The 19,521-nt window shown below is 51.3% G+C and overlaps 1 protein-coding gene across 1 annotated transcript in view; it reads right to left on the bottom strand.

Annotated features, from left to right (window-relative positions):
• Window positions 1-2,683: 2,683 nt before the first annotated feature.
• The window catches only part of LOC137352867 (protein capicua homolog), a 79,471-nt gene continuing 62,633 nt past the window's right edge, over window positions 2,684-19,521 (bottom strand). The window contains exon 2 of the mRNA XM_068018718.1: window positions 2,684-5,541. Within this exon, the coding sequence (XP_067874819.1) occupies window positions 2,684-5,515 (2,832 nt within the window). The 5' untranslated portion in view covers window positions 5,516-5,541. The remainder of the gene's footprint in view (window positions 5,542-19,521) is intronic.

The following is a 19,521-nucleotide window of genomic DNA, read 5'->3' as shown; positions in this document are numbered from 1 at the left end:
TCCAGCACCACACCTGTATCCAGTAAGGACTGGAAAACGATGGTCAGACCTTCTGCTATTTCCTCTCTTGCTTCTTTCAACAGCCGAGGATACATTTCATCTGGCCCTGGTGGTTTATCAACTTTCAATGATGCTAATCCCATTAATACTTCCTCCCTCCCTATGTTTATCACATCCAAAACTTCACACTCTTCTTCCTTAACTACAATATCTGCAGCGACCCCCTCTTTTGTGAAGACAGACACAAAGTATTCATTAAGAACCATACCAACATCTTCCACCCCTTCACATAGGTTACCTTATTGATCTTTTATGGGCCCTACTCTCTCCTTAGCTATCCCCTTATTCTTAATGTATCGATAAAACATCTTTGGGTTCAGCTTGATTTTGCTTGCCAATATTCTTTCATGCCCTCTCTTTGCTTTCCTAACTTCCTTTTTGATTTCACCCCTCCAATTTCTATACTCCTCTCGGCTTTCTGTAGTATTGAGTTCTCGGTGTCAGACATAAGCTTTCCTTTTCTGCCTTGTCTTATCCTGTAGGCTCCTTGACATCCATGGGGCTCTAGATTTGGCCGTCTCACCCTTTTTCTTTGTGGGAACATGTTCACCCTGAACCTCCCCTTTGAATGTGTCCCACTGTTCTGATGCTGATTTACCTTCAAGTAGCTGTTTCCAGTCTACTTTCACTAAATCACTCCTCAGTTTAATAAAATTGGCCTTGCCCCAGTTCAGAACTCTAACTCCTGTTCTATCTCTGTCCTTTTCCATAATTATGTTAAAACTGAATGAATTATGATCACTATCACCAAAATGCTCTCCCACTGCCACCCCTTCCACCTGCCCATCTTCATTTCCTAAAACTATGTCTAAAACTGCGCCCCCTCTTGTTGGACTTGCTACATTCAGGGCAAAAAGGTTCTCCTGAATGTACCTCAAGAAATCTGCTCCCTCAATTCCTTTCACACTAAAACTATCCCAGTTAATATTGGGATAGTTAAAATCCCCTACTATTACTACCCTATTGTTCTTGCACTTCTCAGAGATTTGCCTACATATCTGCTCTTCTATCTCCCTGTGACTGTTTGGAGGTCTATAGTACACTCCCAGTAGTGTGATTGCCCCTTTTCTGTTCCTTAGCTCAATCCATACGGCCTTCTTTGATGAACCTTCCAACATATCATCCCTCCTCACAGCTGGAACAGTTTCCTTGACCAGAATTGCCAATCCCCCTCCTTTCTCATCCCCCTCCCTATCGCGTCTGAAAACCCTGTGACCAGGAACGTTGAGCTGCCATTCCTGTCCCTCCTTAAGCCATGCTTCTGTAATAGTTATGATATCATACTGCCACGTGTCTATCTGTGCCCTCAGCTCATCTGCTTTATTTGCTGTAGTCCTTACATTGAAATAGATACCCTTGAGCACTGCCTGGCTGATTTGTGTTTCAACGCCATTTCCCACATTCGCTCCATTTGCTTGACACCCTTGCCCAGCAAAAATCCATCGATCTAAGTCTTGAAAGTTTCACTTGACGCCCTCCCTGTGGGGGAGTGGGTTTCAGATTGTGAACAAGTGCTTCCTGTCATCAACCCTGAAGAGCCCAGCTCTAATTTTATGCTACTGACCCCTTTGTTCTGGCCTCTCCCCCCACCAGAGGAAACAGTTTCTCTCTATCTACCCTATCAAATCCTTCAATCATCTTAAACACCTCGATTAGATCACCCCGTAGTCTTCTATACTTGAGGGAATAACAGCCTAGTCTGTGCAAACTGCCCTCGCAATTTAACCCTTTAAACCCCTGGTATCATTCTGGTGAATCTGCATTACATCCCCCTCCAAGGCCAATCTATCCTTCCTGAGGTGCAGGGGCCCAGAACTGAACACAGTTACTCCAGATGGGGTCTGAGCAGAGCTCCGTACAGCTGTAACATAACTCCCACCCCGGTGTCTTCCAGCCCCCAGATAAAGGCCAACATTCCATTAGGCTTTGAGTTATTTTTTTGTACCTGTCCGCCAGCTGTCAGTGAGTCCCGTACATGGAGCCCGAAACCTCTCTGCTGCTCCAACATTCCGAGTCTCTCACCAGTTGGAAGATGCTCCGATCAGTCTTTCTTCAGTACAATGTGGATGACCCCTCCCCCCCCACCCTCTACTCTTCCCCATATTGAACACCATCTGCTACAGTTTTCACCATTCATCTATCAATAACCCTTTGCAACTACTGCTCCCATCTCCACTAGTTACTGTGTCACCGAACATGCATACATGGATCTCTATTCCTTCAGCCAAGCCATTGATAAACAGTGAAAAGCAGAGGCCCTATTAAACACCTCTGGGAATTTAAGTAGATACTCATTATCCCCGCTCTCCGTCTACCTCCAAACTAATTCCCTAGCTATGTCAATAGATTGCCTCCCATTCCATCCTTCCTAACAGCCTCTTATGTGGAACCATATCCAATGCCTTCTGGAAGTCCATATAACTGACATTCATAGACACTTCCATGTCCACCAGGTTAGCGACCTCTTCAAAAAAAAAACTCAACCTGCTTAGTTTTACATGAGTTACTCCTCACAGAGTCTCGTGAGCTCTCTTTGATCAGTTCATGTAGGTACCAAGTGCTCATTCATTCTGGCCTTAATAACAGATTCCAGTCATTCCTGCCATGAGACCAATAGTCATGATCAGGAGCCCTCCCTCTTTAAGTAGCTTCTCCGCGGAGGATAAGAGACGGCAAGTAAAGGCGGAACATCAGTACCTGTTCCAGGCCGCGCCATGATGATCTCCTTCTTCGGCGCCGGGTGGTTGAACTCTCCGAGCTGTGAGGGGACGATGACGGGAAGCAGGGCTGCCGGCGAGGGGTGGAAGGCCACGGGTTGGATGGGCGGGTCCTGGCAGGAAGGGGTTAAAGCCGCAACCATGCCGAGCCCCCCGGCTGGCTGGCCCGGGGAGGCAGCGCGTGCCATGCCCTGGATGCGGTTGGCATTGATGGGCACGGGGGCCTGGAGGGGTGCTTTGCTGCTGGCGGCGGAGTGGCGATGGTGCTCCTTGGTGCCCCCCTTGACCGCCCGAGGGCTCCCCCCTCCCCCCCGGACCCCCTCCCCGCCCAGGGGCCGCTCGGTGAACCTGGCGGGCAGCGGCACATCGGGGTTGCGGACGATGACCGGCGAGTCTCGCTGGGCGGCCGGCACCCGCCGGACCGAGGGGCTGGCTGCCATGGGGTCGGAGGTCATGGCGGCGGGCGGGGTCAGCAGCAGAGGCGAGGGCTGGCGGGAGCGGGGAAAGGGACCTGCCGGGGGCGAGACGGCCTGGAAGCCAGCCGGGACAGAGGGGGTTGGGGTATGGGGAACAGACTCCACCCCCGAGTCCACACTGTCACTCTTGTGGTAGTCGCTGGCTGCCGTCGCGGCAGAGACAGCACAGCCATGGGCCCAGTCAGCCTTGCCCTTGGTCTTGCCGGGGCTCATGGGTACAGTGAAGGTCAAGCTGGTCTGGAAGCTGGGCTGGATGCCAGAGGAGTGGCGCTCGCGCTGGTGCAGTTGCTGCTGCTGGTGATGGTGATGTACCATCTCTGGCGTCAGTACGCCGAGCTTGGGTGTGCTGGCGTGCCGGTGGCGGGAGGAGGAGGAGGAGCAGGAGGCCCGCTGGATGACGGGCGAGGCAGTGATCGGGCTGAAGCTGGCCGGCCGGAAGCCAAAGAGGGGCGAGGGCGAGGGCGAGGGGGCGGGGGAGAAAGGCGACTGGTTGGAGACGGGCGAGAAGCCGGGCGTGCCCGAGCGCGAGCTGCCCAGCGACACCAGCATGTTCGCCGCGTCGCACTCGTCCGAATTGAAGCTGGAGAGGTCGGAGGCTGCCAGCAGCCGGGGATGGGGGTCAGTGCGGGCGCTGCTGGCCTCGCTGTCCCGGGACGTCTCGTCCCAGTCGAACTCGGAGCTGCCCTCGCGCAGGCCGCTGGCCCTGCCGTCCGAGGCCCCCTCCAGCTCCTTGGTGCGCATGGAGAGGTGGCGGGAGCAGTAGCCCCGCCGCTGAGACTCCTTCATGCAGCTGTCGCGGGAGCACAGCCGCCGCCACTGCTTGCCGTTAAATTTCTTGCGGATGCCGTTGGGCGTGCAGACCACGTCGCCCTTCTTGTACTTGTGCTGTGCCGCTGCAGCCGCGCTGGCGGGCGCCAGGGGCGTGCGGGAGCGGGAGCCGGGCGTCAGGCGGCTGTCGAGCGACACGCTGCTGCTGGTGCTGCCCCCACCATCCTGGGGGGCCGGCTGCTGCTGCTGCTGCTGCTGCTGAGGGGGTGGTGGGGCGGGCGAGGATGGCAGGACACCGGAGTGCAGGGCAGACCCCGGCATGTCCTCCCGCCTGCCCCCGCCCATGTTCAGGCTCAGCGTGAGGACCTCGGCGTCTTCCGGCTGCCGGGGCTGGGAGGGTGGGCCGGGGGGTTGCTGTCCCAGGGGCGAGGGGCTCCTCTCAGGTCGTGCCCCGGCCGCAGTCTCCTGGGCCCAGGGCGCCCGCAGGAGGCGCAGGTCATTGAGCGTCACCCAGGCCCCCTCCGGCTGCCCCTCATCCTGCCCGACCTGGTCGAAGAGGACCCTGAAGGGGGTCGGCCCCTGCCCAATCTCGGCCACCAAGCCGTCCCGGAAAGCCAGCTGCTGTGGACTGGCACGGGCACAGACGCGGGTGCCCGGGGCCAGGGCAGAGGCAGGTGGTGCCAGGTCCAGCAACACGCTAAGCTCGCCCCCGCCTTCACCCTCCCCGCCCCACGCGCCCTCAAAGTAGGTGACGACCCGGTCCCCGTCAAACTGCACAGCCAGGTCTCGGCAGTGCCGCCGGCAGTGCCGCAGAGTGCCGGGCCGGAAGGCACCATTTCGGCGCGCCAGGACACGCTGGGTGGCGAGGGGCCGGGCCGCGCGAGGGGGCCTCTCAGCCTCGTCCTCCTCGCAATCGGCCGAGTGCTCGCTGGCTGTCTCAGTGCCGGAGGAGCTGGCGGTGGGGCAGGGGTCATCGGCCGGGATGTGGGGCGGGGGCTCCTCCGGCACAGGGGGGGCGGGTGGGTTGGTACGGCCGCTGACCCCTGATCCCTCGCTGCTGTTACTGCTTGAATCGTCTCGCCCCTCGGCGCCCGACAGGTCCTCCACCAGCTTCTTGCGAGGTGCCCGGGACTTGAAGGTGGCCGTCTTGCGGTTGGACGTCCCCTCGACCTTGCCAGTCTCGCCGGCCGGCCGCCCCTCCTCCCGGGGCTGACATCCGGCCTCAGCCTCCTTTGACCGGCCAGGCTGGCTCCTGGCCTCTGCCTGGTTTCTGACCCCGGCCTCTTTGACCTGCGACTCCTGCCCTTTGATCTCCTTGGGCCGACCCTCGTGCTTGCCTTGGGCTCTCCTCGTGGTGGGCGGACCCTGGGGCTGCTGGGCTGTGCCCGTTGTCTCAGCTCCCTCCTCTCCTTGCCGGCGCTTGACGCCCCTCTGTCGCCCGGCGGGAGGGGACCTGCTGCTGCCCGAGGCGGTCGGCTTCCTGGCGGACTTCATTGTTCATTTTAGTTTAGCAATAGAGTCTAGAGAAGGGAATACAACAAACAACGCAATCAGTCACTGAGCGAATCTGTGAGCCGGGCACCCACTCACCAGTCCTCTGCCCAAGTACCAACTTGGACAGGGGACCCCAAACATGCAGACAGAGTGTGCCACATTCATGCACGTCATAGATGACTAAGGAGGGATGAGGGTGGTCCCACATAAGAGGTGGGAGCAAGAGGAGGCCACTCGGACCCTTGAGCCTGCTCTGCCATTGAATAAGATCATGGCCGATCTTCTGCCTCAATGCCACTTTTCTGTCCTATCTCTATATCCCTTAATTGCCTTTAGTGCCCAAACATCTATCGATCTCTGTCTTGAATATACTCATCAACAGACACATCCTCTGGGACAGAGAATTCCAAAGGTTCCCCACCCAAGACACTTCTCTACTTCTCAGTCCTCAATGGTTGACATAACAATCTGTGTCGCTGATTAAAAATCAAGTGTCCTTGGCGGAAGAGGCCATTTAGCCCCCTCAGGCCTGTTACACTGCAACAGGAGGAGGCCATTCAGCCCCCTCAGGCCTGTTACACTGGAACAGGAGGATGCCATTCAGCCCCCTCAGGCCTGTTACACTGCAACAGGAGGAGGCCATTCAGCCCCCTCAGGCCTGTTACACTGCAACAGGAGGAGGCCATTCAGCCCCCTCAGGCCTGTTACACTGGAACAGGAGGAGGCCATTCAGCCCCCTCAAGCCTGTTCCAGATTTCCACTCCCCTTTGTGTGAAGAAATGCTTCCTGGCATCACCCCTGAATGGCCCACCTCTAATTTTAAGCTTCTGTCCCCTTGTTCTGGACTCTCCCCCCACCAGAGGATATAGTTTCTCTCTGCCCACCCTTTCAAACCTTTCAATTATCTCAAACAACTTGATTAGATCACCCCTTAATCTTCCACACTTGAGGGACTACAAGCCTCGCCTGTGCAACCTGTCCTCCTAATTTAACCCTGTGTGGCCTGGTATCATTCTGGTGAATTTGTGTAGAGGTGTCACGTTGATATCCACTCCAGCCCTACCAAAGGTGTGATGAGGGCAGTGTCGATAAAAGTGGACATGTGTGCACAGAACAGAAACCGAGAACTAGGGATCTATGAAACGGGAGTTGGTGGAAGCAGTCGGCACTGCTAAATTCAAACGCTGATTGAACTGAATTTTCGCAGATGATAACACTTTGGAATCCACTACTTGAGTAATCTGAATCATGATGTGTGGTGAGTGTCGCGTGCTTGGGAGGAACAGGTGTCTTTAGACCAAAGCTCTCCACCACTGGGGGATTTCTTCACCTCATGTCTGCACTCCCACCCTGGTCCAATTATCTTGCTCTCTTCCGTCCCTCCATTCCACAGCTCAGGACATCCCCAAGTGCTTGACAACCATCTTTTTGAGGCGCTGTTGTTACGTAGGAAACGCAACAGCCAATTTGCGCACAGCAAGCTCCCACAAACAGCAGTGTCGGCCCCGGGACCCCGGGGGAAGAACTCTCTCAGTCTTCTTCAATAGGGGCCGCGGGATGTTTCACATTCAGCTGAGAAGGCTGACGTGGTTTAGCGTCTCACCCGATAGACCGCCCCGCTACCAGCACAGCGCTCCCTCAGGACTGCGCCGGCGGGGGCGTCGGCCTGGATGATGTGTTCAAGCCTCGGGAGTGGGCCTTGACCTTCTGACTCAGAGGCGAGACAGACTGCTACCCACTGAGCTGGCTCCACACTCCCACGTGTATGTGGGAACATAGGAACTGACGGCTGACAAACAACAAGGTCCCCCCAGTTCACTGACTGCCGCCCTAGTCGTTGCATTCTACGATGATAATGGAGTTATTGACTAATCATTACAATCAATCTCTGTCAATTAGTCTGCAACAGAGCCAGACATGATGTGAGGAAAACCCCACTGGTGGGGAGCTTTGGGAACCGTAGGTCCAAAGTCACCCGTTCCTCCCAAGCACTCTGTGTGCACCAGACAGGATGTCTCAAATGACTCACATACTGTATCCCAAAGTGTTATCTGAGAGCAATCCATCCAGTTTCCATTTGAATGAATCGATCCGAAATGCTTCCACCATCTCCCGGGGGAGCCTGTTCCAAAGATTGACCACTCGCTCATTTCTACTGCTCTGGAAAAGCTGAAACAGCCTGACATTATGGAGTCTCTCAGGAATTCTAAAAACAGCAATCACATCACCCCTCTGCAGCACAAGAGGATCCGACAGACAGGCAGGGAGGCACATTGATTCAGCATTGCTCTGTATCTTTACTCTGTATCTAACCCACTGCTGTACCTGTCCTGGGAGTGTTTGATGGGACAGTGTAGAGGGAGTTTTACACTGTATCTAACACCGGTTTTTTTTTCCAAGGTGACCTTTATACCCCAGGCCCCTTTTATATATTTTATGTCGAGGGGGCCTTTATTCCTCAGGCCCCCTTTAACCCCGTGCTGTACCTGTCCTGGGAGTGTTTGATGGGGACAGCGCAGAGGGAGCTTTACTCTGTATCTAAACCCATTTTTTCTTTCTTTTACCCCGCGCTGTACCTGTCCTGGGATTGTTTGATGGGACAGTGTAGATGGAGCTTTACTCTGTATTTAACCCTGTACTGTACCTGTCCTGGGAGTGTTTGACGGGACAGTGTAGAGGGAGCGTTACTCTGTATCTAACCCCTTGTTGTAACTCACTCCCGGGTATCTCTTATTATAAATATAAACCACCTAAACACCTCAATTAGATTTCAGCCTGCAACTCACTCACAGGAATCTGTTATTCCATATATAAACCAGCCCCGATTAGATTCCAGTCTGTAACTCACTCCCGGGTATCTGTTATTCTATATATAAACCCACCGAACCCCTCGATTAGATTCCAGTCATTAACTCACATCCAGGTATCTGTTATTCAATATATAAACCACCCGAACCCATCGATTAGATTCCAGCCTGTAACTCACTCCCGGGTATCTGTTGCTCTATATATAAACCACCGGAAACCCTCGATTAGATTCCAGTCTGTAACTCACTCCCGGGTATCTGTTATTCTATATATAAACCACCCGAACCCCTCGATTAGATTCCAGTCTGTAACTCAGTCCCGGGTATCTGTTATTCTATATATAAACCACCCGAACCTCTCGATTAGATTCCAGTCTGTAACTCACTCCTGGGTATCTGTTATTCTATATATAAACCCCCCGAACCCCTCGATTAGATTCCAGTCAGTAACTCACTCCCAGGTATCTGTTATTCTACATATAAACCCCCCGAACCCCTCGATTAGATTCCAGCCTGTAACTCACTTCCAGGTATCTGTTATTCTATATATAAACCCCCTGAACCCCTCGATTAGATTCCAGTCTGTAACTCACTCCTGGGTATCTGTTATTCTACATATAAACCACCCCGAACCCCTTGATTAGATTCCAGTCTGTAACTCACTCCCGGGTATCTGTTATTCTATACATAAACCCCCCCGAACCCCTCGATTAGATTCCAGTCTGTAACTCACTCCCGGGTATCTGTTATTCTATACATAAACCCCCCCGAACCCCTCGATTAGATTCCAGTCTGTAACTCACTTCCAGGTATCTGTTATTCTATATATAAACCACCCGAACCGCTCAATTAGATTCAAGCCTGTAACTCACATCCAGGTATCTGTTATTCAATATATAAACCACCCGAACCCCTCGATTAGATTCCAGCCTGTAACTCACTCCCAGGTATCTGTTGCTCTATATATAAACCACCGGAAACCCTCGATTAGATTCCAGTCTATAACTCACTCCCGGGTTTCTGTTATTCTATATATAAACCACCCGAACCCATCGATTAGATTCCAGTCTGTAACTCACTCCCAGGTATCTGTTGCTCCATATATAAACCACCGGAAACCCTCGATTAGATTCCAGTCTGTAACTCACTCCCGGGTATCTGTTATTCTATATATAAACCACCCGAACCCATCGATTAGATTCCAGTCTGTAACTCACTCCCGGGTATCTGTTATTCTATATATAAACTACCCAAACCCCTCGATTAGATTCCAGTCTGTAACTCACTCCCGGGTATCTGTTATTCTATATATAAACCACCCGAACCTCTCGATTAGATTCCAGTCTGTAACTCAGTCCCGGGTATCTGTTATTCTATATATAAACCACCCGAACCTCTCGATTAGATTCCAGTCTGTAACTCGCTCCTGGGTATCTGTTATTCTATATATAAACCACCCTGAACCCCTCGATTAGATTCCAGTCTGTAACTCACTCCCGGGTATCTGTTATTCTATATATAAACCCCCCCGAACCCCTCGATTAGATTCCAGTCTGTAACTCACTTCCAGGTATCTGTTATTCTATATATAAACCACCCGAACCGCTCGATTAGATTCCAGCCTGTAACTCAGTCCCGGGTATCTGTTATTCTATATATAAACCACCCGAACCTCTCGATTAGATACCAGTCTGTAACTCACTCCCAGGTATCTGTTATTCTATATATAAACCACCCGAACCCCTCGATTAGATTCCAGTCTGTAACTCACTCCCGGGTTTCTGTTATTCTATATATAAACCACCCGAACCCCTCGATTAGATTCCAGTCTGTAACTCACTCCCAGGTATCTGTTATTCTATATATAAACCACCCGAACCCCTCGATTAGATTCCAGTCTGTAACTCACTCCCAGGTATCTGTTATTCTATATATAAACCACCCGAACCCCTCGATTAGATTCCAGCCTGTAACTCACTCCCGGGTATCTGTTATTCTATATATAAACCACCCGAACCCCTCGATTAGATTCCAGTCTGTAACTCACTCCCGGGTATCTGTTATTCTATATATAAACCCCCCGAACCCCTCGATTAGATTCCAGTCTGTAACTCACTCCCGGGTATCTGTTATTCTATATATAAACCCCCCGAACCCCTCAATTAGATTCCAGTCTGTAACTCACTCCCGGGTATCTGTTATTCTATATATAAACCCCCCGAACCCCTCAATTAGATTCCAGTCTGTAACTCACTCCCGGGTATCTGTTATTCTATATATAAACCCCCCGAACCCCTCAATTAGATTCCAGTCTGTAACTCACTCCCGGGTATCTGTTATTCTATATATAAACCCCCCGAACCCCTCAATTAGATTCCAGTCTGTAACTCACTCCCAGGTATCTGTTATTCTTTATATAAACCACCCCGAACCCCTCGATTAGATTCCAGTCTGTAACTCACTCCCGGGTATCTGTTATTCTATATATAAACCACCCGAATCCCTCGATTAGATTCCAGTCTGTAACTCACTCCCGGGTATCTGTTATTCTATATATAAACACCCCGAACCCCCCGATTAGATTCCAGTCTGTAACTCACTCCCGGGTATCTGTTATTCTATATATAAACCCCCCCGAACCCCTCTATTAGATTCCAGTCTGTAACTCACTCCCGGGTATCTGTTATTCTATATATAAACCCCCCCGAACCCCTCTATTAGATTCCAGTCTGTAACTCACTCCTGGGTATCTGTTATTCTATATATAAACCACCCGAACCCCTCGATTAGATTCCAGTCTGTAACTCACTCCCGGGTATCTGTTATTCTATATATAAACCCCCCGAATCCCTCGATTAGATTCCAGTCTGTAACTCACTCCCGGGTATCTGTTATTCTATATATAAACCCCCCGAACCCCTCGATTAGATTCCAGTCTGTAACTCACTCCCGGGTATCTGTTATTCTATATATAAACCCCCCGAACCCCTCGATTAGATTCCAGCCTGTAACTCACTCCCGGGTATCTGTTATTCTATATATAAACCACCCCGAACCCCTCGATTAGATTCCAGTCTGTAACTCACTCCCGGGTATCTGTTATTCTATATATAAACCACCCGAACCCCTCGATTAGATTCCAGTCTGTAACTCACTCCCGGGTTTCTGTTATTCTATATATAAACCACCCGAACCCCTCGATTAGATTCCAGTCTGTAACTCACTCCCAGGTATCTGTTATTCTATATATAAACCACCCGAACCCCTCGATTAGATTCCAGTCTGTAACTCACTCCCAGGTATCTGTTATTCTATATATAAACCACCCGAACCCCTCGATTAGATTCCAGCCTGTAACTCACTCCCGGGTATCTGTTATTCTATATATAAACCCCCCGAACCCCTCGATTAGATTCCAGCCTGTAACTCACTCCCGGGTATCTGTTATTCTATATGTAAACCACCCGAACCCCTCGATTAGATTCCAGTCTGTAACTCACTCCCGGGTATCTGTTATTCTATATATAAACCCCCCGAACCCCTCGATTAGATTCCAGTCTGTAACTCACTCCCGGGTAATCTGTTATTCTATATATAAACCCCCCGAACCCCTCAATTAGATTCCAGTCTGTAACTCACTCCCGGGTATCTGTTATTCTATATATAAACCCCCCGAACCCCTCAATTAGATTCCAGTCTGTAACTCACTCCCGGGTATCTGTTATTCTATATATAAACCCCCCGAATCCCTCGATTAGATTCCAGTCTGTAACTCACTCCCGGGTATCTGTTATTCTATATATAAACCTCCCGAACCCCTCGATTAGATTCCAGTCTGTAACTCACTCCCGGGTATCTGTTATTCTATATATAAACCCCACCCGAACCCCTCGATTAGATTCCAGTCTGTAACTCACTCCCGGGTATCTGTTATTCTATATATAAACACCATTCGAACCTCTCGATTAGATACCAGTCTGTATCTCAATCCAGGGTATCTGTTATTCTATATCTAAACCCCACCCGAATCCCTGAATGAGATTCCAGTCTGTAACTCTCTTCCTTGTGTCCCTCAACCTCTGTACATTGACTGTTGGTTGTTAGTGAGCACTGTGATGCTGGGCTGTCTGCTGCACTGCTGCAATCATCAGGTTACCCTGCCTGTGCATGCCTGGCACTGCTCAGACTTGTACATTCGGCTGTCTGCATACTAACTTTCCCATGTGTTTCGGTTGGAGATTTGGGCCCATCATCCAGGGTGATGCTCCTAGTGCAGTACGGAGGCAGCGCTGCACTGTCTGAGATGCCATCTCTGAGAATGTCAGAGCATCCGATACAAATACACATCGGCTACCGCAATGTATTAATGGCCTTTTTAAAAATTCATTCACGGGATACAGGCTTTGCCGGTAAAGACAGCATTTATTGCCCTTGAGAAGGTGGTTGTGAATACAACTGAGTGGCTTGCAAGGACATTTCAGAGGGCATTTAAGAGTCAACCACATTGCTGTGGTGCTTCAGTCACATGTAGACCAGGGAAGGATGGCAGATTTGTTCCCGAAAGGACATGTGGGCTTTTTTTTCTTTACGGCAGTCTGATAGTTTCATCGTCACTATTACTGTTAAAATCTGTCTTTTTCTTCCAGATTTATTTCAGAACAAACCCTAACTGCTCTGGAAGGATTTGAACTCAGGCCTCCGGCTCATTCTTCTAGGCTTCGGGATGACTAGTCTAGTAACATCACCACAGTGCTATGTCGTCAGTGGGTAGGGTGTGTGAGATAGAGAGAGAGAGAGGAGAGAGAGGCAGATGAGAGAGAGAGAGAAACTTATACACATGGAAAAAGAGAGATCATTGAGGTCATTCAGTTCAGCAAGAACTCGATTTTAAAATTCTCAACCGTGTGTTCAAATCTCTCCGGGGTCTTACAACCCTCCCTATCTCTGTAACCACGTCCAACCCCACAACCCTCCCTATCTCTGTAACCTCCTCCAACCCCACAACCCTCCCTATCTCTGTAACCTCCTCCAACCCCACAACCCTCACTATCTCTGTAACCTCCTCCAACCCCACAACCCTCACTATCTCTGTAACCTCCTCCAACCGCACAACCCTCCCTATCTCTGTAACCACGTCCAACCCCACAACCCTCCCTATCTCTGTAACCTCCTCCAACCGCACAACCCTCCCTATCTCTGTAACCTCCTCCAACCCCACAAACCCTCACTATCTCTGTAACCTCCTCCAACCCCACAACCCTCCCTATCTCTGTAACCACGTCCAACCCCACAGTAAGAACAGAGAAGATGGTAAAAGAGCAGGGGGTGTGGCATTGTTAATCAAGGAGAGTATTACAGCGGCAGAAAGGACGTTTGAGGACTTGTCGACTGAGGTAGTATGGGCCGAGGTTAGAAACAGGAGAGGAGAGGTCACCCTGTTGGGAGTCTTCTATAGACCTCCGAATCGTTCCAGAGATGTAGAGGAAAGGATAGCGAAGATGATTCTCCACAGGGGCGCGAGTAACACGGTAGTTGTTATGGGGGACTTTAACTTTCCAAATGTTGACTGGAAATACTATAGTTCGAGTACTTTAGATGGGTCAGTTTTTGTCCAGTGTGTGCAGGAGGGTTTTCTGACACAGTATGTAGACAGGCCAACAGGGGCGATGCCACATTGAATTTGGTACTGGGTAATGAACCCGGCCAGGTGTTAGATTTAGATGTAGGTGAGCACTTTGGTGATAGTGATCACAATTCGGTTAGGTTTACCTTTGCGATGGGCAGGGACAGGTATATACCGCAGGGCAAGAATTATAGCTGGGGGAAAGGAAATTATGATGCGATTAGGCAAGATTTAGGATGCGTAGGATGGGGAAGGAAACTGCAGGGGACGGGAACAATCGAAATGTGGAGCTTATTCAAGGAGCAGCTACTGCGTGTCCTTGATAAGTATGTACCTGTCAGGCAGGGAGGAAGTTGTCGAGCGAGGGAGCCGTGGTTTACTAAAGAAGTTGAAGCGCTTGTCAAAAGGAAGAAGGCGGCTTATGTTAGGATGAGACGTGAAGGCTCAGTTAGGGCGCTTGAGAGTTACAAGCTAGCCAGGAAGGATCTAAAGGGAGAGCTAAGAAGAGCAAGGAGAGGACACGAGAAGTCATTGGCGGATAGGATCAGGGAAAACTCTAAGGCTTTCTATAGGTATATCAGGAATAAAAGAATGACTAGAGTTAGATTAGGGCCAATCAAGGATAGTAGTGGGAAGTTGTGTGTGGAATCAGAGGAGATAGGGGAAGCGTTAAATGAATATTTTGCGTCAGTATTTACAGTAGAGAAAGAAAATGTTGTCGAGGAGAATACTGAGATTCAGACTACTAGGCTAGATGGGATTGAGGTTCACAAGGAGGAGGTGTTCGCAGTTTTGGAAAGTGTGAAAATAGATAAGTCCCCTGGGCCAGATGGGATTTATCCTAGGATTCTCTGGGAAGCCAGGGAGGAGATTGCAGAGCCTTTGTCCTTGATCTTTATGTCGTCATTGTCGACAGGAATAGTGCCGGAAGACTGGAGGATAGCAAATGTTGTCCCCTTGTTCAAGAAGGGGAGTAGAGACAGCCCTGGTAATTATAGACCTGTGAGCCTTACTTCGGTTGTGGGTAAAATGTTGGAAAAGGTTATAAGAGACAGGATTTATAATCATCTTGAAAAGAATAAGTTCATTAGCGATAGTCAGCACGGTTTTGTGAAGGGTAGGTCGTGCCTCACAAACCTCATTGAGTTTTTCGAGAAGGTGACCAAACAGGTGGATGAGGGTAAAGCAGTGGATGTGGTGTATATGGATTTCAGTAAGGCGTTTGATAAGGTTCCCCACGGTAGGCTATTGCAGAAAATACGGAAGTATGGGGTTGAAGGTGATTTAGAGCTTTGGATCAGAAATTGGCTAGCTGAAAGAAGACAGAAGGTGGTGGTTGATGGCAAATGTTCATCCTGGAGTTTAGTTACTAGTGGTGTACCGCAAGGATCTGTTTTGGGGCCACTGCTGTTTGTCATTTTTATAAATGACCTGGAAGAGGGTGTAGAAGGGTGGGTTAGTAAATTTGCGGATGACACTAAGGTCGGTGGAGTTGTGGATAGTGCCGAAGGATGTTGTCGGTTCAGAGGGACATAGATAGGCTGCAGAGCTGGGCTGAGAGATGGCAAATGGAGTTCAATGCGGAAAAGTGCGAGGTGATTCACTTTGGAAGGAGTAACAGGAATGCAGAGTACTGGGCGAATGGGAAGATTCTTGGTAGTGTAGATGAACAGAGAGATCTTGGTGTCCAGGTGCATAAATTCCTGAAGGTTGCTACCCAGGTTAATAGGGCTGTTAAGAAGGCATATGGTGTGTTAGCTTTTATTAGTAGGGGGATCGAGTTTCGGAGCCACGAGGTCATGCTGCAGCTGTACAAAACTCTGGTGAGACCGCACCTGGAGTATTGCGTGCAGTTCTGGTCACCGCATTATAGGAAGGATGTGGAAGCTTTGGAAAGGGTGCAGAGGAGATTTACTAGGATGTTGCCTGGTATGGAGGGAAGGTCTTACGAGGAAAGGCTGAGGGACTTGAGGTTGTTTTAGTTGGAGAGAAGACTTAATAGAGACATATAAGATAATCAGAGGGTTAGATAGGGTGGATAGTGAGAGTCTTTTCCTCGGATGGTGATGGCAAACACGAGGGGACATAGCTTTAAGATGAGGGGTGATAGATATAGGACAGATGTTAGAGGTAGTTTCTTTACTCAGTGAGTAGTAGGGGCGTGGAACGTCCTGCCTGCAACAGTAGTAGACTCTACAACTTTAAGGGCATTTAAGTGGTCATTGGATAGACATATGGATGAAAATGGAATAGTGTAGGTCAGATGGTTTCACAGGTCGGCGCAACATCGAGGGCCGAAGGGCCTGTACTGCGCTGTAATGTTCTAATTCTAATTCTAACCCTCCCTATCTCTGTAACCTCCTGCAGCCCAGACAACCCTCTCTATCTCTGTAACCTTCTCCAGCCCCTACAACCCTCCCTATCTCTGTAACCTCCTCCAGCCCAGACAACCCTCTCTATCTCTGTAACCTCCTCCAGCCCAGACAACCCTCTCTATCTCTGTAACCTCCTCCAGCCCCTACAACCCTCCCTATCTCTGTAACCTCCTCCAGCCCAGACAACCCTCCCTATCTCTGTAACCTCCTCCAGCCCCTACAACCTTCCCTATCTCTGTAACCTCCTCCAGCCCAGACAACCCTCTCTATCTCTGTAACCTCCTCCAGTCCCTACAACCCTCCCTATCTCTGTAATCTCCTCCAACCCTCCCTATCTCTGTAACCTCCTCCAGTCCCTACAACCCTCCCTATCTCTGTAACCTCCTGCAGCCCAGACAACCCTCCCTATCTCTGTAACCTCCAGCCCCTACAACCCTCCTTATCTCTGTAACCTCCTCCAACCCCTACAACCCTCCCTATCTCTGTAACCTCCAGCCCCTACAACCCTCCCGATCTCTGTAACCTCCAGCCCCTACAACCCTCCCTATCTCTGTAACCTCCAACCCCTACAACCCTCCCTATCTCTGTTACCTCCTCCAGCCCCTACAATCCTCCCTATCTCTGTAACCTCCTCCAACCCCTACAACCCTCCCTATCTCTGTTACCTCCTCCAGTCCCTACAATCCTCCCTATCTCTGTAACCTCCTCCAGCCCCTACAACCCTCCCTACCTCTGTAACCTCCAGCCCCTACAATCCTCCCGATCTCTGTAACCTCCAGCCCCTACAACCCTCCCTATCTCTGTAACCTCCAGCCCCTACAACCCTCCCTATCTCTGTAACCTCCTCCAACCCCTACAACCCTCCCTATCTCTGTAACCTCCAGCCCCTACAACCCTCCCGATCTCTGTAACCTCCAGCCCCTACAACCCTCCTTATCTCTGTAACCTCCTCCAACCCCTACAACCCTCCCTATCTCTGTAACCTCCAGCCCCTACAACCCTCCCGATCTCTGTAACCTCCAGCCCCTACAACCCTCCCTATCTCTGTAACCTCCAGCCCCTACAACCCTCCCGATCTCTGTAACCTCCAGCCCCTACAACCCTCCCGATCTCTGTAACCTCCAGCCCCTACAACCCTCCCGATCTCTGTAACCTCCAGCCCCTACAACCCTCCCTATCTCTGTAACCTCCAGCCCCTACAACCCTCCCTATCTCTGTAACCTCCAGCCCCTACAACCCTCCCGATCTCTGTAACCTCCAGCCCCTACAACCCTCCCTATCTCTGTTACCACCTCCAGCTATAAAACCTTCAAGATCTTTGCGCTCTGAGAATTCTGGCATCTTGAGCATCCCTGATTTTAATCGCTCCGTCATTGGTCGCTGGGGCTTCAAGTGCCTGGGCCCGAAGCTCTGGAATTCCGCCTCTTGTTCCTCCTTTAGATGCTCTTTAAACTCTTTAAAAACTTTTAGGTTACATATCCTAATATCTCCTTATGTAGCTCGGTGTCAAACTTTCTTTGATAACCACTCCTGTGAAGCACCTTGGGACATTTTAAAATGCTAAAGGCGCCATATAAACGCAAGGCCTTGCAGTTGAGAGACAGACAAACAGAACGCCAGAGAGAAAGGTAGACACAGAAAGAGGGAGGGAGAGATGCAGGCAGACAAAGAGAGAGAGAGAGAGGGGCAGAGAGAGAGAGAGGGGCAGAGAGAGAGAGAGAGAGGGGCAGAGAGAGAGAGAGGGGCAGAGAGAGAGAGAGAGGGGCAGAAGAGAGAGAGAGAGAGGGGCAGAGAGAGAGAGAGAGGGGCAGAGAGAGAGAGAGAGGGCAGAGAGAGAGAGAGGGCAGAGAGAGAGAGAGGGGCAGAGAGAGAGAGAGAGAGGGGCAGAGAGAGAGAGAGAGGGGCAGAGAGAGAGAGAGAGGGGCAGAGAGAGAGGGGCAGAGAGAGAGAGGGGCAGAGAGAGAGAGAGGGGCAGAGAGAGAGAGAGGGGCAGAGAGAGAGAGAGGGGCAGAGAGAGAGAGAGGGGCAGAGAGAGAGAGGGGCAGAGAGAGAGAGGGGCAGAGAGAGAGAGAGAGGGGGCAGAGAGAGAGAGAGGGGCAGAGAGAGAGAGAGGGGCAGAGAGAGAGAGAGAGAGGGCAGAGAGAGAGAGAGAGAGAGGGGCAGAGAGAGAGAGAGAGAGGGGCAGAGAGAGAGAGAGAGAGGGGCAGAGAGAGAGAGAGAGAGGGGCAGAGAGAGAGAGAGAGGGCAGAGAGAGAGAGAGGGCAGAGAGAGAGGGGCAGAGAGAGAGAGAGAGAGAGAGAGAGAGGGGGCAGAGAGAGAGAGAGAGAGAGAGAGAGAGGGGCAGAGAGAGAGAGAGAGAGGGGCAGAGAGAGAGAGAGAGGGGCAGAGAGAGAGAGAGGGGCAGAGAGAGAGAGAGGGGCAGAGAGAGAGAGAGAGGGGCAGAGAGAGAGAGAGAGGGGGGCAGAGAGAGAGAGAGAGGGCAGAGAGAGAGGGGCAGAGAGAGAGAGGGGCAGAGAGAGAGAGGGGCAGAGAGAGAGAGGGGCAGAGAGAGAGAGAGAGGGCAGAGAGAGAGAGAGAGAGAGGGCAGAGAGAGAGGGCAGAGAGAGAGAGAGAGGGGCAGAGAGAGAGAGAGAGGGCAGAGAGAGAGAGGGGCAGAGAGAGAGAGGGGCAGAGAGAGAGAGGGGCAGAGAGAGAGGGGCAGAGAGAGAGGGGCAGAGAGAGAGGGGCAGAGAGAGAGGGCAGAGAGGGGCAGAGAGAGAGAGAGAGGGGCAGAGAGAGAGAGAGAGGGGCAGAGAGAGAGAGAGAGGGCAGAGAGAGAGAGAGGGCAGAGAGAGAGAGAGGGGCAGAGAGAGAGAGAGGGGCAGAGAGAGAGAGGGGCAGAGAGAGAGAGGGGCAGAGAGAGAGAGAGGGCAGAGAGAGAGAGAGAGGGCAGAGAGAGAGAGAGAGGGCAGAGAGAGAGAGAGAGGGCAGAGAGAGAGAGAGAGAGGGCAGAGAGAGAGGGGCAGAGAGAGAGAGAGGGGCAGAGAGAGAGAGAGGGGCAGAGAGAGAGAGAGGGGCTGAGAGAGAGAGAGGGGCAGAGAGAGAGAGGGCAGAGAGAGAGAGAGAGGGCAGAGAGAGAGAGAGAGGGCAGAGAGAGAGAGGGGCAGAGAGAGAGAGGGGCAGAGAGAGAGAGGGGGCAGAGAGAGAGAGAGAGGGGGCAGA

Source organism: Heterodontus francisci, chromosome 39 (assembly GCF_036365525.1).
Source record: "Heterodontus francisci isolate sHetFra1 chromosome 39, sHetFra1.hap1, whole genome shotgun sequence".
NCBI classification, from domain to species: Eukaryota; Metazoa; Chordata; class Chondrichthyes; order Heterodontiformes; family Heterodontidae; genus Heterodontus; species Heterodontus francisci.
Note: the sequence above shows the minus strand (reverse complement) of the source record. Positions and strands in the feature narration are given on the sequence as shown.